Source organism: Sinocyclocheilus grahami, unplaced genomic scaffold (assembly GCF_001515645.1).
Source record: "Sinocyclocheilus grahami isolate Dianchi unplaced genomic scaffold, SAMN03320097.WGS_v1.1 scaffold836.1, whole genome shotgun sequence".
NCBI classification, from domain to species: domain Eukaryota; kingdom Metazoa; phylum Chordata; class Actinopteri; order Cypriniformes; family Cyprinidae; genus Sinocyclocheilus; species Sinocyclocheilus grahami.
Genome location: NW_015506015.1, coordinates 221,243 through 237,376, shown reverse-complemented (window position 1 = coordinate 237,376; position 16,134 = coordinate 221,243). Strand labels below are relative to the sequence as shown.

The 16,134-nt window shown below is 37.1% G+C and overlaps 2 protein-coding genes across 3 annotated transcripts; one reads left to right on the top strand and one right to left on the bottom strand.

Moving 5' to 3' along the window:
* Nucleotides 1-1,223: 1,223 nt before the first annotated feature.
* On the top strand, nt 1,224-3,633 carry LOC107562743 (ADP/ATP translocase 1). The gene is made up of 4 exons (XM_016247443.1): nt 1,224-1,418; nt 2,225-2,711; nt 2,801-2,941; nt 3,045-3,633. The coding sequence occupies exons 1-4, from the start codon at nt 1,308-1,310 to the stop codon at nt 3,200-3,202; spliced, it is 897 nt and encodes a 298-aa protein (XP_016102929.1). The 5' UTR covers nt 1,224-1,307; the 3' UTR covers nt 3,203-3,633.
* A 940-nt stretch (nt 3,634-4,573) lies between these two features.
* Nucleotides 4,574-13,289, bottom strand: LOC107562742 (cilia- and flagella-associated protein 97-like). 2 transcript variants are annotated; one of them, XM_016247440.1, is made up of 5 exons: nt 13,087-13,289; nt 10,943-11,906; nt 10,570-10,859; nt 6,384-6,531; nt 4,574-5,405 (listed from the first exon to the last, which is right to left on the bottom strand). In XM_016247440.1, the coding sequence occupies exons 2-5, from the start codon at nt 11,862-11,864 to the stop codon at nt 5,314-5,316; spliced, it is 1,452 nt and encodes a 483-aa protein (XP_016102926.1). In that variant the 5' UTR covers nt 11,865-11,906; nt 13,087-13,289; the 3' UTR covers nt 4,574-5,313. The 2 variants fall into 2 exon arrangements, with proteins under 2 accessions (XP_016102926.1, XP_016102927.1); XM_016247441.1 differs by having other exon boundaries at nt 13,163-13,289.
* Between the last annotated feature and the right edge of the window lie 2,845 nt (nt 13,290-16,134).

The window sequence follows — 16,134 nt, the reverse complement described above, 5'->3', positions numbered from 1 at the left end:
AAAAAAGTGTTACCTTGCCAAAGCACTGACAGAGCCCACTGATTTAATGGCGTTGTTGAGCGCTACAAATGCAAACTTTGCATGCAACTATCAGGCAGCAATTGACAGCACTCTGATCTAGTGGCATACAGGCATCGTCAGATTGACAGTACTCTAGTCCAATAATGTTGGGGGATCCAGTGGGGGCGGCAGTCATATTTCAGGGGGACCGTGCCACTCTTTATCACAACCCTGCTAAAAGTGCCAGTACGTGCGCTCGTTGGCGCCCCTTCAGCTGGTGGCGCCCTAGGCGACCGCCTAGCTCGCCTATGCCTAGAAACGGCCCTGCCTACCAGTCAGTAATTTTAAAACATTAATAAACAAGCATCTAAGCATTACGACTACATAATAACAATACATAATAAACTTCTTCTTTGTCACTATAAATAAGTGTATCTTTAAAAATAGCTGCCAAAAAAGTTCCTTGGGTGTTACGGACAATGTCACGTGACACACGTGGGGGAGTGGAGGTCGCTTAATCTCAAAGTGAAATTTATGGTAGAATATGTAGGGTGAGTTCAGAAAAAGTGGAATAAGCCTAGTTCTCAAAGTAGTTTTTTTTATCCGTTTTTCGTGTAAACACCAGGAACCAATCAAATGCAGTAACTAACAATTGCCAGTAAGTTTGAATGAAATGCTATGCCCGTGTTCATTAGAATCAGCACATTTAAGTTACATTACTCCAGGGTTTATGGCATCACAAAAAAAAACCAAAAAAAAAAAACCTTGAACTGTGTTCACATTGGCCTACAGCTACTTAGCCATGAGTGTTGCTCAGTTTTATCCTGGAAGTATTTATGAATCTAAAATTCACGATTTAGTAAGCAAAATAGTTCTTACTTCATTGCAGCAACATTCCTGTAAACATCTAATGCAATGTTGACAAGGTTCTGCGGTAAAATGCTTCCAAATATAGCCTATTATAATTGTATTTTATCGCTATAAAACGTTTTCCCAGCGGTTATGAATCGAATAGCTTTATGGTAATACATTTGTGGGCTATGTGAGAAATAAAATTTGTCCTTTAAACGTCCGCAGTTCCATGACCCTGGACATTAATGAACTTACGTAAGACTTATAGCCTATGACCCGGGATATTTATTCAGCTTCGAGATTCTGTTCGGTCTCTCGTGGATCCATCATTTGCTCCTCTCGCGATAACGAGTCCCGATATATTAGGAGCAAACACGAGCACTCGTCCATTTGAAGGGGCGTCGCTGGGCTTCTTACAGGGTCCTTTGGTGGTGAGATTCAGAAGATAGGACATCATGTCTGACGCGGTGACCAGCTTCTTGAAGGATTTCTTGGCCGGTGGTGTGGCCGCTGCCATCTCCAAGACAGCTGTGGCCCCCATTGAAAGAGTCAAACTGTTATTGCAGGTACGTTTTAAAAGCAGAATAAAGAATTAATAATTATTCAGTTATATCAAATAGCTCAAAAAAGTTGCATGTGAGTCACAGCTGCATAGATTAAAAAGAGGGTGCCATGAACTTGCATTACAAGTTTTTAGTAAATGAATCAATTAATTAAACATAGTAGACTAACCAAAAGTACGGGTTTCACAGATAATGCATATACAACTTTTGGCGCTGTCCATGGTGCTACTTTATAAAGCGTTTCTAAGAACTGTCAAAAAGTGCAATTTCAGCACAGAGTCAGTTTAATTAAAGTTAAATTAATGTGTTTTTTCTTTCATTTAAGTAGTGCATTTCCCCCAAAATTTGTAAACACTACTACTATTAATAATAACACATTTAAATATTTGACCTTGACGATTTCCGTCACTCTTTCCATCAGTGCCAGAGTTCACAAAGGCCAATCATGTGTGTTAAGATCGGGACTGTGAGGAGCAGCGATATTTGGTGTAAGTTTAAAGTTAAAAATAGTCTGGAGGCTGCAACCCAATACTCAAACCCCGCGCACACATGGGGTGTGACGCCAAGTGCAGCTCGCGCACGTGGCCGGGCTGATCCCTGAGTGTAAAGAATTAAACTCTGAACCATTTTTATTTCAAATCAGAGACAGCTTTTGGCATTTCCCATACAAGATGATCATGCAGCACTGACACATAACCATAAATGAAATCTCGATAATCCACAACATATTCCAAAATTCATATATGATGTGATTACAATGATATAAAGTGTGCCATCTTCCATTTACCAATCCACCTGCTGCTTCACAGGTCCAGCATGCCAGCAAACAGATCACAGTTGACAAACAGTACAAAGGCATCATCGACTGCGTAGTGAGAATTCCCAAAGAGCAGGGATTCCTGTCCTTCTGGAGAGGCAACCTCGCCAACGTCATCAGATACTTCCCCACACAAGCCCTCAACTTTGCCTTCAAGGACAAGTACAAGAAGATCTTCCTTGGAGGAGTGGACCAGAAGACCCAGTTCTGGCGTTACTTTGCTGGTAACCTGGCCTCTGGCGGTGCCGCCGGCGCCACCTCTCTGTGCTTTGTCTACCCTCTCGACTTCGCCAGAACAAGGCTTGCTGCTGATATCGGCAAAGGCACAGCGGAGAGAGAGTTCAGTGGTCTTGGGAACTGCCTTTCCAAGATCTTCAAGTCTGATGGTATTAGGGGTCTCTACCTTGGCTTCAACGTGTCTGTCCAGGGCATTATTATCTACAGAGCTGCTTACTTCGGCGTCTATGATACAGCTAAAGGTAAGCAACTGATGGGAAACATCTGACGTGGATAAAACAAACTGTTTGTCAAATACACCTCAATGACATTGCCTAACTCTGTCACTCAGGTATGCTCCCAGACCCCAAGAACACGCACATTGTCATCAGCTGGATGATTGCCCAGACCGTCACAGCGGCTGCCGGTATCATTTCATATCCCTTCGACACCGTCAGACGTCGTATGATGATGCAGTCCGGACGCAAAGGAGGTAGGCCAAGGGATCAGGCAGTTCGGCACAAACTTTTTTTGTATGAAAATACAAAAAATGCTGCTTGACTATCAGTCTAACGCACACTTTTCTTTCCCATAAGCTGACATTATGTACAAGGGCACAATCGACTGTTGGAAGAAGATCACCAAGGATGAGGGAGCCAAAGCTTTCTTCAAGGGTGCCTGGTCTAACGTGCTCAGAGGCATGGGTGGCGCTTTTGTGCTGGTCCTGTACGACGAGATCAAGAAGTACACATAAACATTCTTCATCCATCATGTCCATCCCACCAAAGGAAACCCTGAGCGTTGTGTATGTCTTAATTGTGTGGAGTGTTAACAACCAGGGAGAAATAAGTGTACTTGGCCAAGCTGGCCCTGGGGTGGACTGAGATCATGTGATTGTAGGTGGCCACTACAGCCTCCACCCCAACACTTGTAAATATATTTAAATCTACCAACTGCCCCTCAGTTTAAGATGACTTTCAGTCTGGTCAGGCTGAAAGTGATTTTTTTCTCATTTATTTATTTGAATCAATCCATAATGTTATACAGTGGCTCCTCTCTTCTGTAGCTAGCTGAACACATTTATTCCCGGACTAAAGCAAGTGGCTGTACACTGGAAAGCTGACTGTTCTTGGAGTGTATTCCACCTTATGTGTTCTTTTAATAAGAATAAAGCTGAAAAAACAACTTCTTGGTGCTTGTGGTTTCTTTCTGTGACACTATTATACTTTTCGCCATCAGATTTTACAAATTTAATATAGCAAAGTCAAAAGATTTGTGTCAGCTCTGTAATGGTAATGAACTCCTATTAGTTCAAATTCCTTCACAAACATTTACATGAACAGAATTTATGAATACCTGTTGAAATTTCAACAGTCTCGTATTACACAATATACAGCACATACACTACCGTTCAAAGTTTGGGGACAGTGAGATTTTTTCAAAGAAATCGATTTAATTCATCAAGGATGCATTAAATTATTCAAAAATAAATTTTCTATTCATCAAAGAATCCTGTATCACGGTTTTCCCAAAAATATTAAGCAGAACAACTGTTTTTAACACTGACAATAATAAAAAAAAATTACTTGAGAACCAAATCAGCATTTTAGAAACATTTCTGAAGAATCACATGGCACTGAAGACTGGAGTAATGGCTACTGAAAATTCAGCTTTGCCATAAATTACTTTTAGTTAATTGTCTCAAATAGTAATAATATTATTGTTTTTACTGTATTTTTGATCAAATAAATGCAGCCTTGGTGAGCCTAAGAAACTTCTTTTACATAGAAACATTAAAATACCTTACCAACCTCAAACAGTAGTGTTTAACTATCCCAATATTATAATACAACAGAGCATAACATTATAATATTTTATATTATAACATTAATATAAGATTACAAATTCCTTAAAAAAGTAAATAAATCATTACTTAATGTTGATTGTGCATTAAATAATGATCTGCAAAGAAAAATATCATGTAATGTTTTTTAACTGCATTAAAGTGTCATAATACTGTTATCATAGTGATAGCCAAGTAAAAGCCAGTAACAGTAACTAGTTACAGCAATGTGAGTAAAACAACATAACAGAGTCTTCCTCAAAAACTACTACTATGCCAGTCTGTGCTCTTGCATAATTAGCTTGTTAGTCTGCCATGTGTCAGCAAGTGTCAGTCAGCCTTTTCAAAAGCACTTTAGGAGTGACAGGTGAATAACTAGCATTGTTACATTCATTGTAACAGACGGGACACTGTCTGAGCATGTGTGTCACTTCATATCAGCATGCCAAGTATTCAAGTGTCATACAGCTGGGTCAATAAACAAATCACTTTTACTTTCTGAAAAATGTAACACTGAAAATTACCATAACTAATAAAGCTTTATTTCACATTAGACTTAGTTTCTGACAGATGTATCACGCAATTAATTATTCTGATAACTGCACCTATGGCTTTACAATACACCGCTTAAACATACATATAGTCTTTTTGCTGTCTGTCACATATAGGCACTAGTGTACTTTTGAATGTCTCAGAAAATGGATTGTCACACTTTATGGTCCCGAGCAGTGTTGATTGAATTCATTTAGTCTCCTACCATATCTAAAAATTACATATATAAAAAAGCCGCACACTGTCAAATAATTTAGCAGATTGTTGAGCTGTGTAGATTTTTAAATTAAAGTATTTTAATTTATTTCACTCCACACCTGGACAAATTGCCATGAGCTCAAGCTGTTTTGAAACATTTATCCAGAATGTGTTGTGTCGAGACCTGCAGTCATATTTTCTACTTACAGTCAGAGCAGAACATGTAAGTGAAAGTGTTGGTGATACAGAAAGAGAACGAAAAAATATGAGGATCAGGACCATTCAGGCCGTGGTGTTGTTCTGCTGAGTTTAGCGGTTTCCGGTCTAGATTTGTGAGGACTACTGCCAGGTCTTGAAGTCCTTCCTGTATTCATGGAAAGACAAGAGTTGTGTTACTGGTACTGTTAATTCGAGGTTTAACTAAATTAAATGCATGAAATTCAATTAAAGCATTTAGATAATTAAAGCAATTAAAACATTTAGACATTACAAAATTAGTTTGAGTTCAATACACAAATTTCACTAGCTAGACTCTTGTTTATCAGTAAATAAAGGACAAAGGCCTACCTGACAAATATATTACATAAAAGGATCCAGGAGTACAAAACATTACATACAGGCAAAGCACATCACAAATGGCAGTAGAGTACATGACTCAAAATGTTACAGTATATTGGAATTGGAAAAAAATATATGTCTTAAAGAAAGAATATTTCTTCTCAGAGGAGAAAAATTAATGCAAACAGAATGCACTATATTATATATTTTAAGCACTACAGAATGCAGGATATTTCTATATTATATGTGACCCTGGACCACAAAACCATAAGGGTCAATTTTTTGAAAATGAGATTTAGACATCATCTGACAGCTGAATAATCTTGGCAGAGATACAACTATTTGAATATCTGGAATCTGAGGGTGCAAAAAAATCTAAATACTGAGAAAATTGCCTTTAAAGTTGTACAAATTAAGTTCTTAGCAATGCATATTACCAGTACTAATCAAAAATTAAGTTTTGATATATTTACGGTAAAAAATTTACAAAAAATCTTCATGGAACATGATCTTTACTTAATATCCTAATGATTTTTGGCATAAAAGATTTTTGGCTATTGCTACAAATATACCCCAGCGACTTAAGTCTGGTTTTGTGTTCCAGGGTCACATATGAGATATACATTTTAATCATCATTAGCCCAAGAAATTAGTTTTTCAACACGCATCTGAATTTGGAATAATGTAATAGAAATGACGTGCAGAAAACTGAACATACTCTCTTCATTTAAAGTGCTTCATACAAACTATGGCTTAAATGTGTATGTTGTGTGTAAGAAAGTACCAGATGTTTTGCTGGACTTGAGTTTGACTGGTGGAATAGCTGTATTGTGTGTTCCCAGGTATCGGCACTGCCGCTGGTAATCAGCTAGTTGTTCATCTCGGGTCATGCCAGGAGTGGGCTTCACAGATTCTAGACGCTTCAGGAACGCCTGAAACCACACATATTTACACATACAATAACATACATGTCCAAAAGAAAAAACCCTTTTGAAGTAGTGAATATTTTGCTGGCAACAAATCAATTGATTCATTAAAATTATTGGTTGAGGATACTTTCTATTAAACCTTGTGTTATGCAGTAATCAATGCCAGGTCACTTTCTGAACTGAATTCAACATATGAGCATGCAGAATTACAACATAAATGAATTATTATTATTAGCAGGCTGGCCAAGATTGCCTTCATTTAGCTTGGCAAAATAATTGTTGCATAATAATTGTTGGAAAAAAAAAAAAGACAGATGAAGAAAATTATGTTAATGACAATGTGTAATAAATTTAATTAAAGTTACAAATTTACATACAATTAAAAATTACAATTCAATTAATTATTATTACTAATGAATACTTTTATACTGTATACATTTTTTACCATTTATAATTAATAATAATAACAATAATACTTTTTTGATTTACAGTCATGAGAATTTGGGAGAAATATGTGCTTAATTGTCACAAAAATACCACAAAGGTCCTTAAATAGACTTTATTTTAGCAAAACGCTTTACCTTTTTATTTTTTTTAGGATTGAAATATGACAATTGAAATTTTCTTGACATATTTTGTGATTTATCCTAAATACTAAAATCTTTTGAACATCTATAAAGTCATATTAACTAGCCTCAAACAGAATAACCAAGAGAGTAGTGTGCCTACAACTATGCACTCAGAAAAGTCACAGTGAGCCATTGAGAGTAAAAATAACCAGTGCACAAGGATCAGAATGTCACAGGCTGTCATGCCTCTGTACGTCGGTACAAACAGCCCTTTGGAAACCTCTCAGTAAGCAAAACCCATGAAATGAGCTGGGACTGGAAATAGAGTAAAGGTGAAGTTAGAGGACAGCTCGCTCACTGCTCTTAAAGAAAGAGAGTGGCTGTCTTGTACTCGTTCTTGTGTTCCAGCATTAGTTGCTAGGCAGTAAAACGCTAACAAGACATAGTGGAACATGCAATCTGAGTCACAGCTCGTATTCCCTGCTTCTACTGATTAAGGGGTATTTTATTTCTATTTTATTCAATAAAAAATGACAGAGAGGAGGGTCTGACTAGCTAAGGAACTGTGAGGTCTGTAAAGAAGGCCGAAAGAGAGAAAGAGCGAGAGACTATGCATGTGTAACAGTGAGCAAGTGAGGTTCAGAGAGAACTACAGTATCCCTTTAAATTATACAGTATTTTATTGCAAGGGGAAAAAAGGAATAGAGTTTGCGTAATGCATTCTCTATCACTGGAGCTAGGGGGTGAATCCAGAATAATGTCAAGTCCAGCATATGTGGAAAACTACGTCCACCTGTCTCTTCTCGTCTCAGTCAGGTGGTAACTGTCTCTCTGCTTTTACTGGCTGTGGCTGCCAGCGCCCCTACCCCATGCACACACACTTTCACAGAATACTAAAATAAACACTCTGTCAGAACACTATTACATCAATGAATAATAGTAGAAAAACAGAATCCAAAAATACACTACCATTCAAAGTCTTTATTTTAAAAGTCTCTTATGCTCATCAAGTCTGCATTTATGCAATTAATGTAATTAATTCCTGTGATGGCAAAGCTGAATTTTCAGCAGCCATTAGACTCTTCTGTGTCACACGATCCTTCAGAAATCATTTAAATATGTTGATTTTGTAGTCAAGAAACATTTCTTATTATTAATCTTAAAGGGTTAGTTCACCTAAAAATTATAATACTGTAATTAATTAATCACTCTCATGTCGTTCCAAACCCTTAAGAACTTCGATCATCTTCGGAACACAAATTAAGATATTTTTGATTATGTCCGAGAGCTTTCTGACCCTCCATAGACAACTACCACGTTCAAGGCCCATGAGGTAATAAGGCATCATTAAAATAGTCCATGTGACATCAACGGTTCAACTTTAATTTTATGAAGCTACAAGAATACTTTTTGTGCACAAAGAAAATAAAAATAACAACTTTAACAATTTCTTCCAAGTTCCAAGACGCATGCGTGTGGTGCTGCTGACACAGGAGCCAGCGTTCTGATGTAGAACCCGGATGCACTGAGCTTGTTTAAAAGCAGAGGATATGCATGTGTTGTGGTACTCTTGTGAACACGTGTCGAAGACTGACACAAAAGAGAAGAAATTGTGGAATAAAGTTGCTATTTTAGTTTTCTTTCTGAACAAAAACTATTCTCGTAGCTTCATTAAAATTAAGGTTGAACCATTGATGTCACATGGACTATTTTAAAGGGGTGGTTGTCTGTTTTTTTCAGGGCTTGTTTGTTTATTCTACAATGCTCAGTCCCTTCTCCGATGAACGCTCTGATGATTTCCTGATTTTATGAAGCCCCTCCCTCAGAAATACGCAATGGGCTTAGATTGGTTAGCTGGTCCAATGTGTTGTGAATCGCTAAACCACCCAGTACAGTCCAAAAACGTCACATCCCTCACATCAGCGGCATGTGCTCCAGTTATACTGTAAACAATGATGTTGTCAATATTGCTTATCAATTTGACCCCGAATGAGACCCAGAGAATATTAGTGAAGAGGATCGCGCAGAACCTGTGCAAGCAAGCATGTTTCAGAATGGTATGTTTTTTTTAATCTGTTGTTGTCTCATACTTTTAGATACGCTGTTATTTGTAAATGCTACTGCTTATGTTAGCTTCTAATATACAGTTTTATCCTGATTAAAGCTGTAATTTAGCAGAATACATGACTGCGTTGTAGCATTTTTGTAAAGTAATTGTTTATTTTGTAACAGTAAGAAGTGTTTGCCAGCAAGTACTTTTCGCTACCATGGCAACCACGTGCTTCTCAGATGTTTAACGCTTCTCGTAGCTATGTGAAAAATATCTGTCTGTCTATACACAAAATGCATAATTGGAACACAGTTCATTGAAGGAGCTGAGCTGATAATCTGAATGAGAGAGAGAGAGAGATGCAGAGCGTGTGCAGAGCAGGGCGACGCTGGAACAGGATTAAGAACATTGCTTTAGAACATTGATTTTGAAACTTGTGAATCCATTAGAATCATTACAAGACAGAATATTTTTTTCGTGCACCCCTAGTTTTGACGGCGTGGCAACAACACTTCCTCTTCTCTAAAGCTGCACAACATGGCCTCACCCCCTTTGTTGCATGTTCCCAGGGGCAGGGTTTATGTAAATTTCTGGGTTTGTGATATCAACAACCCAGGAAGTAGCTTGTTGTAGCACCTACCAGCTGTATTTGTAGGCATTAAACTGCCAGAATTTTATAAGACAATATCTCTGTTTGCATTGAACTTTCAGCGTTGTAACTTTGCAGATATTGTTTATGCTCAAACAGCAACACTACACATTAACTAATGTTAAAAAAGTGAAATCAAAAACCAACCACCCCTTTAACAATGTCCTTACTACCTTTCTAGGTCTAGAACACTGCTGTCTATAGTGTCAGAACTATAGAAAGTAGTCAGAAAGAAATCTTGAGTCAGAAAGTACTCATGATGAACAAAGATCTTACGGGTTTGGAACAAGATGAGGGATTAATTAATGACAGAATTTTCATTTTTGAGTGAAAAAAAAGTTGTGCGGCTTTATATTTTTGTGGAAATCTTTGATGAATAGAAAGTTCACAAGAACAGCCTTTTCTGAAAAATTATGTTTTTGTAAAATGTTGTTTTGTAAGACAAATCTTTACTGTCACTTTTGATCAACTGAATGCATCCTTGCTGAACAAATTATACTTTAAATCATTTGTAAAAAAAATCTTTAAAAAAAAAACATTTTGAATGGTGGTGTACATGCATATGCTCAACAACAGCACACTCAAATAGAAAATCTCTTGCTTGACTGAGGCTGACAAATAATTGAAGTTTCTCTCTTATAATAGGAGTTGCTCTCAGCATGATTCAAATCTAATCTAGTGTTAGAGACGGCTTCACTGCATAACTAAAAAGAAGGGGAATAGCTCCCTCTAGTGGAGGAACTTTCCTGTTACATTAAAAGACTGACACTGACCAGGTTTTCCTTCTGAATTCGCTCTTGCTCTCGTTGTCTGTTGAGGGTGTTGTGGTAAAGGCGTATGGGAGGTGCACTACTCCTGCGACGGCTGGTTTTGGAGCAGGCAGAGCTGTCGCTACGTGAACGTGCCGATGACCGGGACAGTTCACATAATAGCCGCTGGTTCTCCCGGTCGATCTCCCGTACCTCTTTATCTGTGAAGGAATAGTTCTTACGGCTGCTGCCAACACTGCCAGGGCTGGAGACCATAAGTACTCTGTTTAATTGTTTCTCTACTTTTAAAAACACTGCAAGGGAGAGAAAGAGACTCTTTAGAAACAGCCACAACATCATCAACAACAACAAAAACATCTCAATTCACGGCACAAACCTGGTCCATCCTCTCCTTCGGAACTTATACTGTCCTGAGCACCCGAAACATCATTCGCAACCATCTTCCCAGTAACACTGGGCTGTTGTTGCTGTTGAACATCTGTTGCCACAGGTTCAGAGGGCAGAACCACATCAATGGACTGGGAAGGACTAACATTTGGTGTCGAGAGAGGGGTAACATCAGTAACTGTGTCTTCAGATTCTGCCGTTTCTTTTTGTTGTTCTTCCTGGTAAGCTGAACCGCCCCGCTGATGTTTTACAGGTGATTTCTGAGATTGAAAAGAGCTTCTCTCTTCACTACTGTGGGAGGACTCAGGGTCAGATGAGGAGGAATAGCTACGGCTCAGCTTGTGGAATTTTCCAGCAGATTTTGTAGGTGTTCCGTGGGACAATACCTTATGTTTCATTGATCGCGTGACTGGCGATCTCATATCCTCCTCACTTTCATCATCACTACGATGGTATCCATCATCATCATCGTCGCTGTTAACACTAACATTGGTTCTACGGAGTTTAAAATCATCATCCAGCTCTCTTTCCTCATCAGATGAGTATGAATGCAGACTAGATCCTTCATCTGATTGGCTGTTGTTCACAGTCTCTGGGCGTGATGAAGAGCCTTTGAAAAATCCATCTCTACTTTGTCGCTCTCTTTCATATTTTGTCTCTTCACTCTGCCCCTTGCTGACCCGGTTTGAATCATCCTCCAGTTTGGCTTCATCTTTACCGTTCCTTACACTTTGAGCTTCACTTCCTATCTGATCCACTGAAACATGGGTTTCTTTACCGGTCTTCTCATCTTGTCTTTCCGTCTTCTGTTTACTGAGCTGCCCATCCTGAGAACCAAGTTCACTAGCTTCACAGTCACTGTCAAAGAACGAGTGGTCCACTTCTCCCTCTAGCTCTTTGGGGCTGTACATTTCTGAAGTGTGTCTTCCAAATATGCCCTCATTCAATGGAACCTGAATGGAAAAAGAAAAAGTTGTTGCAGTGAAAATAAATAAATAAAATTACTACCAACAACTCTGATAATGCTTCACGCAAGTGGAGAAATGAATTGTCTGAACAACTTCTATATTTTCTAGAGTAGTGGTTCTTAACCAGGGGCCAACAATGGGCTCTCACCAAACTAAGGCCTCAAGATAACGTAAAATAAAATAAAAAGCCAAAGAAGAAAAATAAAAGTTTATGAATCACTATATTTGTTATTTTTAATTCACCTCCTCAACTGCCGAGAAAAAACATTTTTATATATTTAAAATAATTATTTTATACTTTTTTTCCTAGCTATGCTAAGATCTTTTTTTCTAAACATTAATTCTTGTCCAGTAAATATTGTTGTGGACAACATGTTGTCAAAAAGGTTGACAAACAATGTTCCAGAGATTAATCATTTTTAATGACCACTAAAATAATGATTAATGCAAAATTGACTGCTTTTAACTATTGTTTTATTTCTGCTTATTGATTTACTTGTTGTCTAATCATTTAAGTGAATCATTAGCCAACAATCAACACATTATTAACACATGTATTATTATTATTTAACAACAATTGACACTTCTTGTAATCATTATTAACAATAATGACATTGACAAATTAATTTTTGGATGATTTTATCATTTATCAGTACACCCAATAGTTTTACTTATTTTTATTTAAGCATTAAGTGAATACAGAACATAGATTGCAGAACACAAAAAAGCCAAGGGTTCACACATTGCCAGACATAACACAATCCCATAAACAAGCAAATAAAAGTACACCCAATATTAAGGGACCGATAGCCGATTTAGTAGAAATATGACAATATTTACTAACGGGGAAAAGCTCAATTAACACTTAAAAAGCAGAGGTGAGAGAAGTGTATCTGAACATGCTCATAATATATACACACACACACACACACACACACACACACACACACACAGGGGACATGTTTCTATGACAAAAGCTGTAACATGAAGTTTAGCAACGCTGCCACAGAAATTCACGTTCAACAGACTGGCAAGCTCTGCTACGTTTAATGTGCATATTTTATTTAATTACAAATTAGACCATAAACTTGTGTCCAAATACAAAACTCACGCACGCCAACGCGAAGTCATACAGCTAACGTTAACGTTAGTTAGCAGCGCCTACCTTTAAACATTCACATCAAAACATGAGCGACCGCGACACTGTCAGGCTAAATCTCCAAAACACAAAGCTGAAGTACTTCATTGTGTTTCTCTGTATATCTCCAAATGCTGTCCAGAAAGACAGAGCTTGAAGATAAGAGCTAAAACAGGCTCTTTCAACTGTCCACCTCGCTGCTCAGAAGTTCGTTAGCTACTGTAACTAGGCGACGTCATTTCCGCAAATAGTGTCGCGCCGCAAGGACAGGGCAGTCTTTTTATTTATTTATTTATTTTTTATTCAAGGAACAATAACACACAATAAATCAACATTAAAATAAGAAAAGAAAAAGACAGAAGGACAAATTACAACAAACAAAAGAACAATTGCCAGGGAGAGGAAAATATAAAACTTCAAAACAAAAATACAAGATATACATACATACATACACTTGTACGTATATATAAAATCAAATAAATATATTGTAAAGTTCACAAACTTTCAAAGTTCTTACAGCTTTCTTATTCACAGAGTCTCTGATACTGTCAATATATATAAATATTTCAGTCAACAAAACCATAAAATTGGGGTTTTTATTGGTAAATTTACACTTATGAATGTGAAATTTGGTCAATAGAATAAGTAAATTAATTAAGTAAAAGTACTGTTCCCCTTGGTCAGGATAGTCAGTAAAACCAAAGAGTACATTTTCCCATACACTCTTAAAAATAAAGGTGCTTCACGATGCCATAGAAGAACCTTTTTGTCTAAATGGTTCCATAAAGAACCTTTAACATCTGAAGAACCTTTCTGTTTCACAAAAGATTCTTTGTGGTGAAAGAAGGTTCTTCAGATTATAAAAAGCTAAGAAAGAGATGGTTCTTTAAAGAACCTTTGACTGAATGGTTCTTCTATGGCATCGCTTGAAGAACCTTTTGAAGCACCTTTATTTTTAAGAGTGTAGGAGTAGGACAGGGCAGTCTGCTGTGTGTAATTTCACTTCAGTTCTTTTCTTCTTCTCTGCTTAATTAATACTGGTCTGATATATTGCAATGCGAGCAAATTATTTATTATTATTTTTAAGGTTTTCATGGTTTCTTGCACTGCTATTTTGTTACAACTAATGAAGCTGTGATAGATGTGTAATGCATCCACTCCCATATAATGTTGAATAAAAGAAAGTTGTGCTGATTCATTTTTTATTTATGTAGGAAACCTGTAATGTTTTTTTTTTCGGGATTCTTTGATGAATAGCAAGTTCACTTCTGTTCAAAAGTTTGGGTTGTGTAATTATTTTCAATCTTTTATGAGAAAGAAATTAATACTTTTATTAATCAGCAAGGATGTGTTAAATTGATACAAAATTGATAGTGAAGACATATTGTTAGAACATATTTCTATTTGGAATACATGTCGTTCTTTTTAACCTTTTATTCAAATAATCCAGAAAAAAAGAATCACAGCTTCCGAAAAAAAAAATATTAAGAGGCACAACTGTTTCCAACACTGATGTGACACTGAAGAGGGGAGTAATGGCTGATGACCCCAGTTTGAAAACCCTTGCCATAGATGTCCCATGTATGCATGAATGAATGAATAACAAATGCCTTAACAACATTATTACATTAATATCAATACTTTAAAAAGAAGAGAACGTTAAGAATATTTAAATGCTATTAAATGCAAGTCAATTTAAATCTTTAATGTCTAATTTTTAGTGTATAAATATTGTTTTGGACTAAATTGCATGTGATGCATTCATTTATTTGTTTATGTCAGTGACTAATCAACCATCTCTAACCAGGTGAGCTGCATTTTTATAATTTTCTTTGTAATATCACTCAAGCGGTTAAACAAGGATTAACTGTGACCACTGTACATGTTTATTGACACTGCTGCCAACTCATTCCTAAAGGCTGGCATTCTGCTAGATTGTGGGCGTGCAGCACATAACATTCCCTCAAAGCCTCTTTCATGTTTGCTTGGCACGAGTGGCATGGCAGATCCATCATCCTCACACCAGGCAAAGGCCAGGCTTGTAAATCCACCATCCCTATTCAGATGCCACCCTCTGCTTCTAAAATAAATGTATAATAAGCTATTGTAAAATAGGCTATTTGCACTTGTACATGACCAAGTAAAGGACAATGCAGAGCTGTGCAATATTTATTAACATAAATACATTCATCATAAAACCATTTTTTTTGCCTTTTCAGTTTTGTTTAACGTAATTTGTGACAGATAATTCTGCAGCAAAGAACAGAGTGTTAACATAATTTGAGAAGTCAGTAGATGCAAAATAAGCATAAACTCATAAGCATGAAGGAAGAAACAACAACACAATCCAACAAAAACATTAGTGTAATTTGGCTTTTACCAACCCATTTCAACTTCAAATTACCAGTCCGATTTTTTTTTTCTCAAGTAAGACAAGTACAATTTTCGGAAGACCATAACGTAAACTGTTTTTTTATTAAATCTACTTATTAAAGCAGAGCATCTCAAATGAACAAAGTGCGTACGTGTGGAACTGCACAGCTTGTTCGCAAGCTAGTAGGAGGATTGATGCAGAGTCACGTGATAATGACCGCTCACTCTTGATCATGATTGGTCGGTATCAAAGAACCACGTGGTCTAAACAGCATTTGCACTTTTCCATTGTACTACATGGGTCTGTGTGCTTGTTTGATTGCAGGACACTTCTGATCAACAGCGGAGTGACTGAGTCACGCCCAGTTACACTTTTATACGGCATATTCTTTGTGAAATTATCCAGACACCAGCTATGTTTTTGCTTGAGACAGAGTCGGTGAGTCAATGTAATTAATTGATACTATTATGGGCATGAAAAGAAAGCATCACGTTTAACTAAGTAGTAAAAAAAAATCAGTTTCAAGCATTTAAAAAACGAAAGTCATTATATTTGTCAATTTTAAAACTCAGAACGCGCTTTAACACTTTTATTAGACAACGACAAGTCTTAAGGTTCAAATGGTGTTTCTGTTTCATTACATATACCTTCAGCTGGAGTAACCTTTTTGAAAACGGGTTTGCGGTGAATGGAGGTTTGAA

Coding starts and splice junctions, on each gene's coding strand:
- LOC107562743 (XM_016247443.1), top strand. CDS start 1,308: ATGTCTGACGCGGTGACCAGCTTCTTGAAGGATTTCTTGGCCGGTGGT. Junction 1,419..2,224: donor GAGTCAAACTGTTATTGCAG/GTACGTTTTAAA, acceptor GCTGCTTCACAG/GTCCAGCATGCCAGCAAACA. Junction 2,942..3,044: donor GCAGTCCGGACGCAAAGGAG/GTAGGCCAAGGG, acceptor CTTTCCCATAAG/CTGACATTATGTACAAGGGC.
- LOC107562742 (XM_016247440.1), bottom strand. CDS start 11,864: ATGTACAGCCCCAAAGAGCTAGAGGGAGAAGTGGACCACTCGTTCTTT. Junction 10,860..10,942: donor CGAAGGAGAGGATGGACCAG/GTTTGTGCCGTG, acceptor TCTCCCTTGCAG/TGTTTTTAAAAGTAGAGAAA. Junction 6,532..10,569: donor GAATTCAGAAGGAAAACCTG/GTCAGTGTCAGT, acceptor GTGTGGTTTCAG/GCGTTCCTGAAGCGTCTAGA.